The following is a 16,767-nucleotide window of genomic DNA, read 5'->3' as shown; positions in this document are numbered from 1 at the left end:
AAACTGACAGTTGCCTTATACTCACACACCCTCTTCCTCCACCTCCTTCTCCTCTCCTCTTCCTCCTCTCATCCTCCTCCTCCACCTCCTTCTCCACTCCTCTCCTCTTCCTCCTCTCCTCCTCCTCCACCTCCTTCTCCTCTCCCTCCTTCTCCTCTTCCTCCTCTCCTCCTCCTCCTCCACCTCCTTCTCCTCTCCCTCCTTCTCCTCTTCCTCCTCCTTCTCCTCCTCCTTCTCCCCCCCCCCCACACATACTAGGAATACCACCGAAACCGAGGCTGAAGTAAAATAGATTAAACAGTGTATTGAATAAGACTTCACCGATGCATATTTTACCCTAAAAAACTATTCTTTTTACGTGTCATGTTTGAGTTCAGATTGAGAACTGATTAATCTGATTGAGCCAAAGCAAGGCGTGCTCAGATATTAGCGTTTGATGTTTCTATACTTTATTTCTGAATGTGTCTCGTGTTTCTATCATTTATTTCAGAATGTGTGTGTGTGTGAAAAGCAGAGGTAGAGTGAGTGTTAAATGGAGTGAGAGAAGCTTCCATCTGCCAGTTACATCGCCTGCAGCCCTCCTCCTCCCCTCCTGCTCGCCTCCTCCTCCCCTCCTCCTCCCCTCCTGCTCGCCTCCTGCTCGCCTCCTCCTCCCCTCCTCCTCCCCTCCTGCTCCCCTCCTGCTCCCCTCCTCCTCCCCTCCTCCTCCCCTCCTCCTACCCTCCTGCTCGCCTCCTCCTCCCCTCCTGCTCCCCTCCTGCTCGCCTCCTCCTCCCCTCCTGCTCCCATCCTCCTCCCCTCCTCCTCCCCTCCTGCTCCCCTCCTGCTCCCCTCCTGCTCCCCTCCTCCTCCCCTCCTGCTCGCCTCCTCCTCCCCTCCTGCTCCCCTCCTGCTCGCCTCCTCCTCCCCTCCTGCTCCCCTCCTCCTCCCCTCCTCTCCCCTCCTGCTCCCCTCCTGCTCCCCTCCTCCTCCCCTCCTCCTCCCCTCCTGCTCCCCTCCTCCTACCCTCCTGCTCGCCTCCTCCTCCCCTCCTCCTCCCCTCCTGCTCGCCTCCTCCTCCCCTCCTGCTCCCCTCCTCCTCCCCTCCTCCTCCCCTCCTGCTCCCCTCCTGCTCCCCTCCTCCTCCCCTCCTCCTCCCCTCCTCCTACCCTCCTGCTCCCCTCCTCCTCCCCTCCTGCTCCCCTCCTGCTCCCCTCCTCCTCCCCTCCTCCTCCCCTCCTCCTCCCCTCCTGCTCCCCTCCTCCTCCCCTCCTGCTCGCCTCTTCCTCCCCTCCTCCTACCCTCCTCCTCCCCTCCTCCTCCCCTCCTCCTCCCCTCCTGCTCCCCTCCTCCTCCCCTCCTGCTCCCCTCCTCCTCCCCTCCTCCTCCCCTCCTCCTCCCCTCCTGCTCGCCTCTTCCTCCCCTCCTGCTCCCCTCCTCCTCCCCTCCTGCTCCCCTCCTCCTCCCCTCCTCCTCCCCTCCTGCTCCCCTCCTCCTACCCTCCTGCTCGCCTCCTCCTCCCCTCCTGCTCCCCTCCTCCTCCCTCCCCTCCTCCCCCTCTATCCCAGTCTGGCTCTGACTCCAGAAGCTTCACCTTGTCTCTGGGTCTGCCTGCGTGAGGGCAGTATTGCCATGGCGTGTGTCCGGGTGACAGCTGATGCTGCTAGTTATGGGATGTTGCCAGGGGTCCATGCTAGATCAACTTTGAATCAAGATCCAACTGTGGCTGAAACAGCAGCTTAGAAACATGATATCACACACACAGACACACACACTCATGCATGCACACACATACACACTCACAGTCACTCATACAAGCACACACACACATTCAGTCATACTCGTGCATGCACACACACACACAGCCTCTCCTGTGTGCTGTCTGAGCAGTAAGTGCATTAGCAGGGCAGGTCTGAGTGTTCTCTAATTCGATCCATAGCAGACCTGGGAGGGCGGCAGTTCCTGTGTCTCTGATTAGGACACAAACACCAGCGAGGCTGTCTGCCTGTCTGTCTGTCTGTCTGTCTGTCTGCCTGTCTCCCTGCCTACCTGTCTGTCTGTCTGTCTCCTTCCCTCCCTGCCTACCTGTCTGTCTGTCTGTCTCATTCCCTGCCTACCTGTCTGTCTGTCTGTTGCTAGTCTGTCTGTCTGTCTGTCTGCCTGTCTGTTGCTAGTCTGTCTGTCTGTCTGCCTGTCTCCCTGCCTACATGTCTCCTCCCCTGCCTACCTGTCTGCATGTCCATCCCCTGACCTGTTGTGTGTGTTTACAGGTGGAGACAGGAAGCAGGTTTGTTTTCATCCGGCAGTGTGAAACATCAGCTCTCTCTCGGAATCATCTTAAATTATTCATAGGAATGTCAACGCGCCTGTCACAACAGGATAAATACATAACACATGCAAATCCCTAGTGACAATAGGTAGGAGCCTTTATGTAACAGATGTAGCCAAGCTACCCCACCCCCCCCTTCACACCATGCTCTCCGCACACACCCACCCCCCCTTCACACCATACTCTCCGCACACACCCCACCCCCCTTCACACCATACTCTCCGCACACACCCACCCCCCCTTCACACCATACTCTCCGCACACACCCCACCCCCCCTTCACACCATACTCTCCGCACACAACCACCCCCCCTTCACACCATACTCTCCGCACACACCCCACCCCCCCTTCACACCATCCTCTCCGCACACACCCACCCCCCCTTCACACCATACTCTTCGCACACACCCCACCCCCCCTTCACACCATACTCTCCGCACACACCCATCCCCCCCTTCACACCATACTCTCCGCACACACCCCACCCCCCCCTTCACACCATACTCTCCGCACACACCCCACCTTCACACCCCCACCCCACCCCACCCGGCCTGATTCAGTCCATCACACACACACCTGAGTTATGTTATTGCCACAGTCCACACGCACACACACACACCTTCACAGGTACTCCGCTAGTAAGAAGGATCTTCTGCTACAGCAGGACATCTTACTGCTACAGCAGGACATCTTACTGCTACAGCCGGACATCTTACTGCTACAGCAGGACATCTTACTGCTACAGCCGGACATCTTACAGCTACAGCCGGACATCTTACAGCTACAGCCGGACATCTTACTGCTACAGCAGGACATCTTACTGCTACAGCCGGACATCTTACTGCTACAGCCGGACATCTTACTGCTACAGCCGGACATCTTACTGCTACAGCAGGACATCTTACTGATACAGCCGGACATCTTACTGCTACAGCAGGACATCTTACTGCTACAGCCGGACATCTTACTGCTACAGCCGGACATCTTACTGCTACAGCCGGACATCTTACCTTCACGTTGTCTGGGTGGAGCCCTCCAGGGTGCTTGTCCATGTACTGGCACAGGTCAGTATGCTGTCAGAAACACAACAACATGATATTACTATACAGGTCAGTATGCTGTCAGAAACACAACAACATGATATTACTATACAGGTCAGTATGCTGTCAGAAACACAACAACATCATATTACTATACAGGTCAGTATGCTGTCAGAAACACAATACCATGATATTACTATACAGGTCAGTATGCTGTCATAAACACAACAACATGATATTACTATACAGGTCAGTATGCTGTCAGAAACACAACAACATGATATTACTATACAGGTCAGTATGCTGTCAGAAACACAATACCATGATATTACTATACAGGTCAGTATGCTGTCAGAAACACAACAACATCATATTACTATACAGGTCAGTATGCTGTCAGGGAGGGGGTGAGGAGAGGGAGGGAGGGGGAGGAGGGGAGAGGGAGGGAGGGGGTGAGGAGAGGGAGGGAAGGGGTGAGGGGGGGTGAGCTGGCTGAGGAGGGGGGGAAGAAGCATGAGCTTGTCTGGTGTGAGGTGCTGCAGACAGACAGATCCGGGGAAGTGCTCTGCTTCATGTCTGGCATGTTACTCTGCAGACAAACACATCCAGCCTGTCTCATCTTCACACACCCTCCCTGACTCCAACATGGGTTTCCTCCATGAATTATTCAGACAGACTTACTAAACAAGCTCCAGCCACGCCTGTTCATCTCCTACACCATCTCTCTCTCTTTTCTTTCCATCTCTTGCCCATCCTTCTCTCCATCCCCTTTCTCTGTCTCTCTTTCTTTGAGCTATCCTCTCCATCTTTCCCCCAATCTAATCTTTCGCTGACCCTCGCCCCCTCCATCTCTCCCTCTCCTTGTCAATCATCATTACCCGCTATGCAGGCAGAGGAGCTGATTATGCCAGGCGAGGGTTCCTCTGCATTCTGGATGCAAATGAGGAGAGTGTAGATGACAGGAGCACAACGCTGACCCGTCAAATCTGTCCATTCCCCAGAAACACCCAAACACTCTCCCCAGAAACAGAGATGGGAACAAACAGACCAGGAGAAACAGAGACCAGGAGAAAAAGAGACCAGGAGGAACACAGAGACCAGGAGAAACAGAGAGACCAGGAGAAAAAGAGACCAGGAGGAACAGAGAGACCAGGAGAAACAGAGACCAGGAGGAACACAGAGACCAGGAGGAACAGAGACCAGGAGGAACACAGAGACCAGGAGAAACAGAGACCAGGAGAAACAGAGACCAGGAGGAACACAGAGACCAGGAGAAACAGAGAGACCAGGAGGAACAGAGACCAGTAGGAACGTAGAGACCAGGAGAAACAGAGAATGTCCCTGTACTTACCGTAAGTCGCTCAGGATAAGAGCGTCTGCTAAATGACTAAATGTAAATGTGGTTAGGGACGACGATTTCAAGTTGTGGATGAGGAGAGGTCAACCCAGTCTGAGGCGAGATGTCCCTCATCCCAGCTGTGGTTTCTGAACCTTCTGAACCTTCTGAATTTTCCGCTGTTTGTGGGAAGGATGCAGTGTGTGTGTGTGTGTGTTGGACTTTATGTTGGGGTGTGTAGTGCACTTTGTGTGCCAGGGTGTGTTGTGGACTGTGTGTGTGTGTGTCAGAGTGTGTACTAGACTGGGTCTGTGTGTCAGGGCGTGTACTGGACTTTGTATGTGTGAAGGCAGGGTGTGTGTGTGTGTGTGTGTGTGTGTGTGTGTGTGTGTGTGAAGGCAGACACTCACCACATACTCAAAGACCAGCGTCAGGGTTTCCTTGGTGTGGATGATGTCATGCAGCAGGACGATGTTCGAGTGCTTCAGGCCTTTCAGAAGAGACGCTGCAGAGGGGGAGAGAGGGGGGAGAGAGAGAGAGAAGGGAGGGGGGAGAGGGGAGGGGAGGGGGAGAGTGAGAGAGAGGGGGGAGAGTGGAGAAAGGAGAGGGGGTTAGGGAGAGAGAGGGGGGATAGAGGGAGAGAGGGGGAGACAGGGGGCGGTTAGAGAGAAAGAGGAGAGAAACAGATTAAAATGGAGAATAAAACCTAGTACTGAGACAGTGCTCTCTGCCCAGCCTCACCAGCCCAACACACTGTAAACACCTTTCACCCCCTCCTCCCCCCTAACCTCCCCCCATCCCTCACCTCACTCCCCCCGTCCTCCCCCTTACCTCCCCACACTCTGTCTCTAGCTACCCGATCAGAAAACAGGCGGACTAAAAGATCACACACAGCCCCCACCCATATCCCTCCACCCAGCCCCCACCCACACACCTCCACACACCCCACACCCATATCCCTCCACCCAGCCCCCACCCACACACCTCCACACACCCCACACCCATATCCCTCCACCCAGCCCCCACCCACACACCCCACACCCATATCCCTCCACCCAGCCCCCACCCACACACCTCCACACACCCCACACCCATACCCCTCCACACACCCCCACCCCTCCACACACCCCCACCCCTCCACACACCCCCACCCCTCCAACCCCCAATTAGTGAGGAGCCAGCCGGAGACACACAGCTGACAGGATGCCTGTCTGCAAACACAGAAGACTCTTTCATTTAGAAGAGAGAGAGAGGGAGAGAGAGGGAGAGAGAAAGAGAGAGAGGGAGAGAGAGGGAGAGAAAGAGGAGAGAGAGAGAAATAGAAGGTTAGAGAGAGGGAGAGATAGAGCGAGAGCAGAATATCAAGTGTGTGTTTTATTAGCAGAGTTGAATGGGATTCTCAGATTGATGTCAATGTGATTCATTTACACACACACGCACACACACACTGCAACAGGGAGAGACATCGACCAGGGGGATCTGTCGAGCGGACCAGTGTGTGTGACGGGTGTATTGGGTGTGTGGGGGGTGTGTGACGGAGTGTGTGTGTGGGGTGTATCTGTGTACGTATGTGGATGTAGGGTGTGTGTGTATGTTGGAGTCTGTTGGGTGTGTGTTGGGTGTGTGTGAAGGGAATGCGACAGGTATGTTTCACACACACACACACACACACACACATAATCGCACAAACACACACACACACACACACCTGGGTTTGGCTCAGGGTCTTTCTGCTGGATAATAAACCAGTGTTCTATAATTCCATCCACGTTCCCAGAGCAGAAGCTTCCTAACCATTAATTGCTGAATTAGTTCAATTTACAAAAGCCTTTCTGATCTGCTCACTAGGAGGGAGGGGGGGTGGGGGGGTGGAGGGATTGAGTGGGGATAGAATGGAAGGTATGTAGAGGAGAGAGGGGGAGGGATGGAGTGATAGAGAGGTGGAGGGATGGAAGGGGAGGGATGGCGTGATAGAGATGGAGAGATGGAAGGGGAGGGATGGAGTGATGGAGGGATGGAAGGGGAGGGATGGAGTGATAGAGAGATGGAGGGAAGGGGAGGGATAGAGTGATAGAGAAATGGAGGGATGGAGTGATAGAGAGATGGAGTGATGGAGAGATGAAGGGAGGGACGGGGTGGGATGGAGTGATAGAGAGATGGAGGGATGGAAGGCCCCACCTCCATGGAACAACAGGCCCCGCCCCACCTCCATGGAACAACAGGCCCCGCCCCACCTCCATGGAACAACATGCCCTACCCAACCTCCATGGAACAACATGCCCTACCCCACCTCCATGGAACAACAGGCCCGCCCCACCTCCATGGAACAACAGGCCTCGCCCCACCTCCATGGAACAACAGGCCCCGCCCCACCTCCATGGAACAACAGGCCCCGCCCCACCTCCATGGAACAACAGGCCCCGCCCCACCTCCATGGAACAACAGGCCCCGCCCCACCTCCATGGAACAACATGCCCTGCCCCACCTCCATGGAACAACATGCCCTACCCCACCTCCATGGAACAACATGCCCTACCCCACCTCCATGGAACAACATGCCCTACCCCACCTCCATGGAACAACATGCCCTACCCCACCTCCATGGAACAACAGGCCTCGCCCCACCTCCATGGAACAACAGGCCCCGCCCCACCTCCATGGAACAACAGGCCCCGCCCCACCTGCATGGAACAACATGCCCTACCCCACCTCCATGGAACAACAGGCCCCGCCCCACCTCCATGGAACAACATGCCCTACCCCACCTCCATGGAACAACAGGAACCGCCCCACCCCCCACAACTTGCCCCGCCCCCATAACTGGCCCCACCCCCACAACTGGCCACATAACTGACCCCGCCACAAACCCACCACTGACCCCACCCCCACAAATGGCCCCGCCCCCACAACTGGCCCCGCCCCCACAACTGGCCCCACCCCCACAACTGGCCCCACCTTCCCTGATGGCTGTAAAGGGCGTGCCCTCTTCCTCCTGCAGGCGAATCACCTTCAGCGCCACCAGCTTCCCGTTCACCCTGGCAACAACACAACCAATCAAAACATCAGTTGGGTAATGTGATTATTTAGCACTCAAATTCAGATGGCTCCTTGATTCTGACCACAGAAACACCGTTAGGACTAATGCTCTTCTGATTCTTGATCTTCTGCTGAACTTCCTACAAGCACTTGGATATCGCTTTGGATAAAAGCGTTTGCTAAATGGATAAAGCGTAAAAATGTAAATGTATTTGTTTCTGTGGCCCGAGAGAGTGTCAGAGAGAGTGCAATATCCGGAGAGAGGCAGGGATGTGAGGAAGTCATTGTGGGTGTTGCTAGGGAGCTGTTAGCTGATAGCAGCTCCAGGACTGGGGGACCAGGGAGAACAGCTTTCTCACATCAAATACATCTTACAGGACAGAAACACAAAATAACGTCATTAAGGTGACAAATAGGCCCGATAAATTTCAATCTATAAATGGTGAGTGGGAATGTAATTCTCTGCATTTTCATTCGTCAGACCTGATTATTTTACTGCAGGGCATAAACACAAAAGCAGAAGGGATGAATACAAATTTGAAACAATCGTTGTACTGTTTATCCCAGGGTCATTTAATGAAACACACACAATTTCATGCTTTGCATTTGCATTTTCTTATTACAGAAATAAATATAAAAAATAATTAAGTACAGAATAAGCACAATAGCTGTTATGGCCCTTTCATTAACTCTCCCTGTTTCTGATTCATAATTACATGCTAGTATGTGCATCTAAATTGGTATTGCTTATCAAGCAAGATTGAGTCACTGAATCAAGTTTGAGATTGATTTATAAACACATAACACAACATTATTATTCTCTATGCCTAAATATATATAGTAGTGGTGGGCCGTTATCGGTGTTAATGCGCGTTAACCCGCTGCGGTTTGTTGACGCCTGGTTGCTTCAGGGAGAATGTATTTTTAAAAAGCTTCCCAATGGAGACCTCGACAAGACTTAGGTTGTTTGCACCTTGTGCTATGCAGAATTAGTTTACTGTAGGAGTTCTTCCAGTCTCAAATACCACCTAAACGCAAAGCATCCCTTAGCTAATGCGGAAGATGCCGGGCCAAGCACTGATGTAGCGCAGGGGAAGAGTCGTCGTCAAACTACGATGTTTGAGTGCAACCGAGGCAAGCCCGTCACCACAGCTCTATCAGCCAAGCTAACTAATCTAATAAACAGTTAATAAACACAAGTAAATCTTATTGAACATAATTTATTTTCATCACAAATTATCATAGTAGAACAGCTTTCTCAGTTTGTTGAACAGTTTGTGATGCATTTTGGAAACAGGAGATGAGCTCCTGGTCTAATGCGCCACCTGGCTTGAGAAACCCGTTCTCAAAGACTTAGTTTTAGTCCTTATTTGCGTAGCACACATGTTCTGAATGCCTTCGGCGGAATTCAAATGAGCCATTTTAACCTAGATTAATCTAGATTAAAATGACCAAGATTACAGTGAGATTAATCTAGATTAAAAAAATGTATGCCCACCACTAATATAATATATATATATATATATATATATATATATATATATATATATATATATATATATATATATATATATGCACATACACACACATGCAAACACAGACAGGCATTAACACACACTATCTACTTACTTGCTTTTCCCTTTGTAAACAGTGGCGTACGATCCTTCTCCCAGCTTCTCTAGTTTCTCATAGGAGTCTGCCTTGCCAAACTTGGGGCTTGTGGGCTGAAACACACACAGGAAGACAGGGCGGCAGGGTTATCAGGGGCGGGGCGGCAGGGTTATCAGGGCTAGAGGACAGGGTGACAGAGATGCTTCTGAAAATAATGTATACAGGGTGTAGCTCACAAACACACACACACACACAGATTCACACACGCACTGACTCACACAGAGACACAGACACAACAACTTTTGTCAGGTTTGAATCCCCCCATCCTCCGACCGTCACTTAAAAAAATTGTCTGCTAAATGAAACCATTGTCAGGCTTTGTCACCTCTACCACAGTACCACAGTAGGGTGAGAGGGTTGTGTCACCTCTACCACAGTACCACAGTAGGGTAAGAAGACTGTGTCACCTCTACCACAGTACCACAGTAGGGTAAGAAGACTGTGTCACCTCTACCACAGTACCACAGTAGGGTGAGGGGACTGTGTCACCTCTACCACAGTACCACAGTAGGGTGAGGGGACTGTGTCACCTCTACCACAGTACCACAGTAGGGTGAGGGGACTGTGTCACCTCTACCACAGTACCACAGTAGGGTGAGAGGACTGTGTCACCTCTACCACAGTACCACAGTAGGGTAAGGGGACTGTGTCACCTCTACCACAGTACCACAGTAGGGTAAGAAGACTGTGTCACCTCTACCACAGTACCACAGTAAGGTGAGAGGACTCTGTCACCTCTACCACAGTACCACAGTAGGGTGAGAGGGTTGTGTCACCTCTACCACAGTACCACAGTAGGGTAAGAAGACTGTGTCACCTCTACCACAGTACCACAGTAGGGTGAGAGGACTGTGTCACCTCTACCACAGTACCACAGTAGGGTGAGAGGACTGTGTCACCTCTACCACAGTAGCACAGTAGGGTGAGAGGACTGTGTCACCTCTACCACAGTACCACAGTAGGGTAAGGGGACTGTGTCACCTCTACCACAGTACCACAGTAAGGTGAGAGGACTGTGTCACCTCTACCACAGTACCACAGTAAGGTGAGAGGACTGTGTCACCTCTACCACAGTACCACAGTAGGGTGAGAGGACTGTGTCACCTCTACCACAGTACCACAGTAGGGTGAGAGGACTGTGTCACCTCTACCACAGTACCACAGTAGGGTAAGGGGACTGTGTCACCTCTACCACAGTACCACAGTAAGGTGAGAGGACTGTGTCACCTCTACCACAGTACCACAGTAGGGTGAGAGGACTGTGTCACCTCTACCACAGTACCACAGTAGGGTGAGAGGACTGTGTCACCTCTACCACAGTACCACAGTAGGGTGAGAGGACTGGGGGGGAAGACAGCAGTGCTGTCTAGGTCCCTGGCCTGAATCTGACCGTCTACAGACCCTCATGTCTCCACTGCTCCCTGCCAGCCAGAGTGTGTGTGTGTGTGTGTGTGTTTGTGTGTGTGTGGAGGGGAGGGTTGGTGTGTGTGTGTGATGGGGAGGGTTGGTGTGTGTGTGTGGGAACCAGAAGTCCCCACAAGGACAGAAAACTAAGAAACAAATTGGTCAAGAGAGGTTGTCCGGGTAGGCTGGGTCATGAAAGGGTGTGTGTGTGTGTGTGTGTGAGGATCTTGCAGGTGTGTGTGTGTGAGGATCCTGCAGGTGTGTGTGTGTGTGGTGAGGATCCTGCAGGTGTGTGTGTGTGGTGAGGATCCTGGAGGTATCATGTATCTCAGTGTTCCTCAGGGATCATATGATACTGACTGTCACATATGATTCATGAGGTTCTTTCCTGACACACACCCTGGGTAAGAGAAGACCCGCGGTGACAACAGCCATCTGTATCTGTTACATAACACGGTGTGTGTGAGAGTATGTGAGTGTGTGTGTGTGTGAGTGATCATTTTTAGACATGCCTTCGCCTCAGCTAATGGTTGGTGAACAGGAAACAGATTTATAAAGGTAGACACATCAGATGTTACACCGAATGCACTACGCCTGACAACCCCCCTCCACGACCATGTCTCTTCCTGAATCAGAAGAGTCACCAGCAGAACTGAAAATGTCTCGTCTCTGCATGTGTGCTGCATCCTTTATCTCCTTCTCTTACAGAACCCAACCAAGGACTCCACACTAAGAACCATTCAGAAATATCATTTAACATTGTTCTCTCGGAGAACTGTTTCTGGTGGAGGAGAATATGGCTGAGAGCTATGGCCCAAATGTATATATATATATATATATATATATATATATATATATATACTGATCATTGTCAGTAACTAGAGCCTATATATTTCGGAGGATTATCTTTAAGACAGAACTCAAAAGAAGCCAAAGGGTTATAATGCTTGTTACTAGCAAGGCCCACTACTCCTCTCACAGTTTTCGCAGTAGCCTAACCCTAACGCCGAAGATGGCGCCGATGATGGCTGCCTCGGTTGCTAGGTGCGCTCTGTATTGTCTTGTTTTGTCTGTTAATTCAGTGTTCTGCCAAGATGTCCGGGGTTCTCTAACAAGAGAAGTACTTCTAAACATCAGGACTACAACTCCTATGGATTTATTTCCCACTTTTCTGCTTCCAGAGGCAGATTTAGTCAGAATTCTAGCCTGTGCAGCGCTAGGCTTTGCCCATGCAGTGAAACGCCAAAGAAGGGGAAAGCGAGCGGGAGCGCTAGTTCGGCTACGCAGACGTGGAATCCGAACAGTGCTTCCAAGTTTTTTCCTCTCCAACGTACGTTCACTGTGCAATAAAATGGACGAACTTCAGCTACTGATGGTGAAAAACAGAGACTTTCTTTCATCTTCGGTTTTGTGCTTCACGGAGACATGGCTGTGCGATTTGATCCCGGACACCGCATTACATCTGGCAGGCTTTCAACTCGTGAGAGCTGACCGGGACACTGCACTCTCCGGCAAAACCAAAGGCGGTGGTATTTGTTTCTACATCAACAGTGGCTGGTGTGTAGATGTGACAGTGATTCTGCCACATTGTTCTCCGGATCTGGAATCATTTTTTATAAACTGTAAACCTTTTTACTAGCCAAGAGAATTTGCGTCACTCATTTTGGTCGGAGTCTACATGGCGCCGGGTCCACAGGTTAAAGAGGCCCAACGCATGCTCGCCGACCAGATTCTGAGTGTGGAGCGAGCAAACCCGGATTCCCTTGTTATCGTAGTCGGCGACTTTAACAAAGGTTATCTCAGCCACGAACTCCCTAAATACAGACAATTCATCAAATGCCCAACCAGAAAAGAGAACACTCTGGATCACTGCTACACTACAGTCAGTAGAGCCTACCACGCCGTCCCTCGTGCAGCACTGGGTCACTCTGACCATACCATGGTCCATCTGATTCCTGCATACAGGCAGAAATTAAAGCTCTGTAAACCTGTTGTGAGGACATCAAAACAGTGGACCAGTGAGGCTATGGAGGATCTGCGGGCGTGCTTGGACTGTACTGACTGGGATATGTTCACGACTGCTACCAATAGTCTGGATGAACTCACAGAGGCTGTGACATCATACATCAGCTTCTGTGAGGACTGCTGTATTACAACATGCACCAGGGTGAACTTCAACAACGACAAGCCCTGGTTCTCAGCAGAGCTCAGAAGGTTGAGGTCAGAGAAGGAGGAAGCTTTTAGGAGTGGGGATAGATACAGATTCAAGGAGTCGAAGAACAGGTTTAGCAAGGCAGTGAGAGAGGCTAAACGACTGTACTCAGAGAGACTGAAGCGCCAGTTCTCTGCTAACGACTCTGCTTCTGTCTGGAGAGGGCTCAGGCAGATTAACAACTACAGGCCCGGAGCCCCCCACTCCACTAACGATTCCCGCCTGGCCAACGACCTGAACGAGTTCTAGTGTAGATTTGAAAGACAATTGGACAGTCCTGAACTACCCCCTCCCACCCAGGAGGCCTCCCCCCCTCTACAGTGACGACTCTCCATTCAGGAGAGTGAAGTTAACAGACTTTTCAAGAGGCAGTCAGTTGGCTGAGCGGTGAGGGAGTCGGGCTAGTAATCCGAAGGTTGCCAGTTCGATTCCCGGTCATGCCAACTGACGTTGTGTCCTTGGGCAAGGCACTTCACCCTACTTGGGGGAATGTCCCTGTACTTACTGTAAGTCGCTCTGGATAAGAGCGTCTGCTAAATGACTAAATGTAATGTAAATGTAAGAGGCAGAACCCCCGCAAAGCAGCTGGGCCGGACTCTGTCTCTCCTGCCACCCTCAAGCACTGCGCTGACCAGCTGTCTCCGGTGTTTACCAACATCTTTAACACCTTCCTAGAGACATGCCATGTGCCAGCCTGTCTCAAGTCCTCCACCATCATCCCTGTGCCCAAAAAACCAAGGAGAACAGGACTCAATGACTACAGACCCGTCGCCCTGACCTCTGTGGTTACACCTCAAATCCATCACCGACCCTTTCCTGGACCCACTGCAGTTTGCCTACAGAGCCAACAGGTCGGTGGATGACGCCGTTAACATGGCCCTCCACTTCACCCTACAGCACCTGGACTCCCCAGCATCCTACGCCAGGATCCTGTTTGTGGATTTCAGCTCTGCCTTCAACACCATCATCCCCGTCCTGCTTCAGGACAAGCTCTCCCAGCTGAACGTGCCCGACTCCACCTGCAGGTGGATCACAGACTTCCTGTCTGACAGGAAGCAGTGCGTCAAGCTGGGAACACAAGGCTCTGACTCCCGGTCCATCAGCACCGGATCTCCTCAGGGCTGCGTCCTTTCCCCTCTGCTCTTCTCCCTGTACACCAACAGTTGCACCTCCAGTCATCTGTCGTCTGTCAAACTTCTGAAGTTTGCAGACGACACCACCCTCATTGGGCTCATCTCTGACGGGGACGAGTCTGATTACAGGTGGGAAGCTGACAACCTGGTGACTTGGTGCAGCCAGAACAACTTACAGCTCAATGCTCTTAAGACAGTGGAGATGTTTGTGGACTTCAGGAAGAATACAGCCCCACTCACCCCCATCACCCTGTGCGACTCCCCATTCAACACTGTGGAGTCCTTCCGCTGTCTGGGCACCATCCTCTCCCCAGACCTCAAGTGGGAACTGAACATCAGCTCCCTCTAGTTGACAAAAGCAGACTGCAGCGTATCATCCGCACTGCTGAGAAGGTGATCGTCTGCAATCTGCCTACCCTCGAGGACCTGCACACCTCGAGGACCCTGAGGCGAGCGAGGAAGATTGTGGCCGACCCCTCCCACCCTGGCCACTCCCTGTTCCAGCTACTCCCCTCCGGCAGAAGGCTGCGGTCCATCAGGACCAAAACCTCACGCCTCACGCAAGAACAGTTTCTTTCCATCTGCTACTGGCCTCTTCAACAAGGCCAAGGACTTCCATTGACATTCATTCATTATTTAACCCAGTATCTGATTGCACTATTGCACTATGTTGACCACTCATGCTGCTCATTCTTATTCTTATTCTTATTTTTATTTATATTTTATTTTATATTTAAATTGTTTTATTCTTAGATTGTTTAGTTCTTAGGAATAGTTAAACTTCTGTACCTTTACTTAATTTAAGATTCATATATGTTTAGTGTTTGCACCTCCCTGCCACAGTAAATTCCGTGTTTGTATAACATACATGGCGAATAAACCGAATTCTGATTCTGATTCTAACCACACAAACCGAAAGCAACAAATCTTGGGGAACATAAGCATTAGCTAGGTAGCTGTTGTGGTCTGGTACAGTAGTAGAAGTAAGCAAGCTAGCGGTGTGTGGTCTGGTACAATAGTAGAAGTAAGCTAGCTAGCAGTGTGTGGTCTGGTACAGTAGTAGAAGTAAGCTAGCTAGCAGTGTGTGGTCTGGTAAAATAGTAGAAGTAAGCTAGCTAGCAGTGTGTGGTCTGGTACAGTAGTAGAAGTAAGCTAGCTAGCAGTGTGTAGTCTGGTACAGTAGTAGAAGTAAGCTAGCTAGCAGTGTGTGGTCTGGTACAGTAGTAGAAGTAAGCAAGTTAGCGGTGTGTGGTCTGGTACAGTAGTAGAAGTAAGCTATCTAGCGGTGTGTGATCTGGTACAATAGTAGAAGTAAGCTATCTAGCGGTGTGTGGTCTGGTACAATAGTAGAAGTAAGCTAGCTAGCGGTGTGTGGTCTGGTACAATAGTAGAAGTAAGCTAGCTAGCGGTGTGTGGTCTGGTACAGTAGTAGAAGTAAGCAAGCTAGCGATGTGTGGTCTGGTACAATAGTAGAAGTAAGCTAGCTAGCTGTGTGGGGTCTGGTACAGTAGTAGAAATAAGATAGCTACACACACACACACACACACACCCCTCTCTGCACACACACTTACACACCCCCTTCCTACACACACACACACACCCTCCTCTGATCTGGTCTGGTACAATAGTAGAAGTTAGCTAGCTAGCGGTGTGTGGTCTGGCACAGTGCTAGAAGTAAGCTAGCTAGCAGTGTTCGGTCTGGTACAATAGTAGAAGTAAGCTAGCTAGCTGTGTGGGGTCTGGTACAGTAGTAGAAGTAAGCTAGCTAGCAGTGTGTGGTCTGGTACAGTAGTAGAAATAAGATAGCTAGCGTTGTGTGGTCTGGTAGAGTAGTAGAAATAAGCTAGCTAGCAGTGTTCGGTCTGGTACAATAGTAGAAGTAAGCTAGCTAGCTGTGTGGGGTCTGGTACAGTAGTAGAAGTAAGCTAGCTAGCAGTGTGTGGTCTGGTACAGTAGTAGAAATGAGATAGCTAGCGTTGTGTGGTCTGGTAGAGTAGTAGAAATAAGCTAGCTAGCGGTGTGTGGTCTGGTACAGTAGTAGAAGTAAGCTAGCTAGCAGTGTGTGGTCTGGTACAATAGTAGAAGTAAGCTAGCTAGCTGTGTGGGGTCTGGTACAGTAGTAGAAGTAAGCTAGCTAGCAGTGTGTGGTCTGGTACAATAGTAGAAGTTAGCTAGCTAGCGGTGTGTGGTCTGGTACAGTAGTAGAAATAAGATAGCTAGCGGTGTGTGGTCTGGTACAGTAGTAGAAGTATGGTAGCTAGCGGTGTGTGGTCTGGTACAGTAGTAGAAATATGATAGCTAGCGGTGTGTGGTCTGGTACAGTAGTAGAAGTATGGTAGCTAGCAGTGTGTGGTCTGGTACAGTAGTAGAAGTAAGCAAGCTAGCGGTGTGTGGTCTGGTACAGTAGTAGAAGTATGGTAGCTAGCGGTGTGTGGTCTGGTACAGTAGTAGAAGTATGGTAGCTAGCGGTGTGTGGTCTGGTACAGTAGTAGAAGTATGGTAGCTAGCGGTGTGTGGTCTGGTACAGTAGTAGAAGTATGGTAGCTAGCAGTGTGTGGTCTGGTACAGTAGTAGAAGTAAGCTCGCTAGCGGTGTGTGGTCTGCTACAGTAGTAGAAGTATGGTAGC

General features: G+C 51.0%; 1 protein-coding gene across 1 annotated transcript in view; it reads right to left on the bottom strand.

The window, feature by feature from the left end:
• Window positions 1–16,767, bottom strand: part of LOC134023783 (cyclin-dependent kinase 14-like) — a 54,712-nt gene that overhangs the window by 500 nt on the left and 37,445 nt on the right. Inside the window, exons 4-7 of the mRNA XM_062466145.1 lie at window positions 9,350–9,444; window positions 7,640–7,719; window positions 5,095–5,189; window positions 3,319–3,381 (exon numbers count right to left, since the gene is read on the bottom strand). Of these exons, the coding sequence (XP_062322129.1) occupies window positions 3,319–3,381; window positions 5,095–5,189; window positions 7,640–7,719; window positions 9,350–9,444 (333 nt within the window). The remainder of the gene's footprint in view (window positions 1–3,318; window positions 3,382–5,094; window positions 5,190–7,639; window positions 7,720–9,349; window positions 9,445–16,767) is intronic.

This window comes from Osmerus eperlanus, chromosome 7 (genome assembly GCF_963692335.1).
Source record: "Osmerus eperlanus chromosome 7, fOsmEpe2.1, whole genome shotgun sequence".
NCBI classification, from domain to species: domain Eukaryota; kingdom Metazoa; phylum Chordata; class Actinopteri; order Osmeriformes; family Osmeridae; genus Osmerus; species Osmerus eperlanus.
The sequence above is the reverse complement of the archived record's forward strand: the minus strand, read 5'-3'. Positions and strand labels throughout refer to the sequence as shown.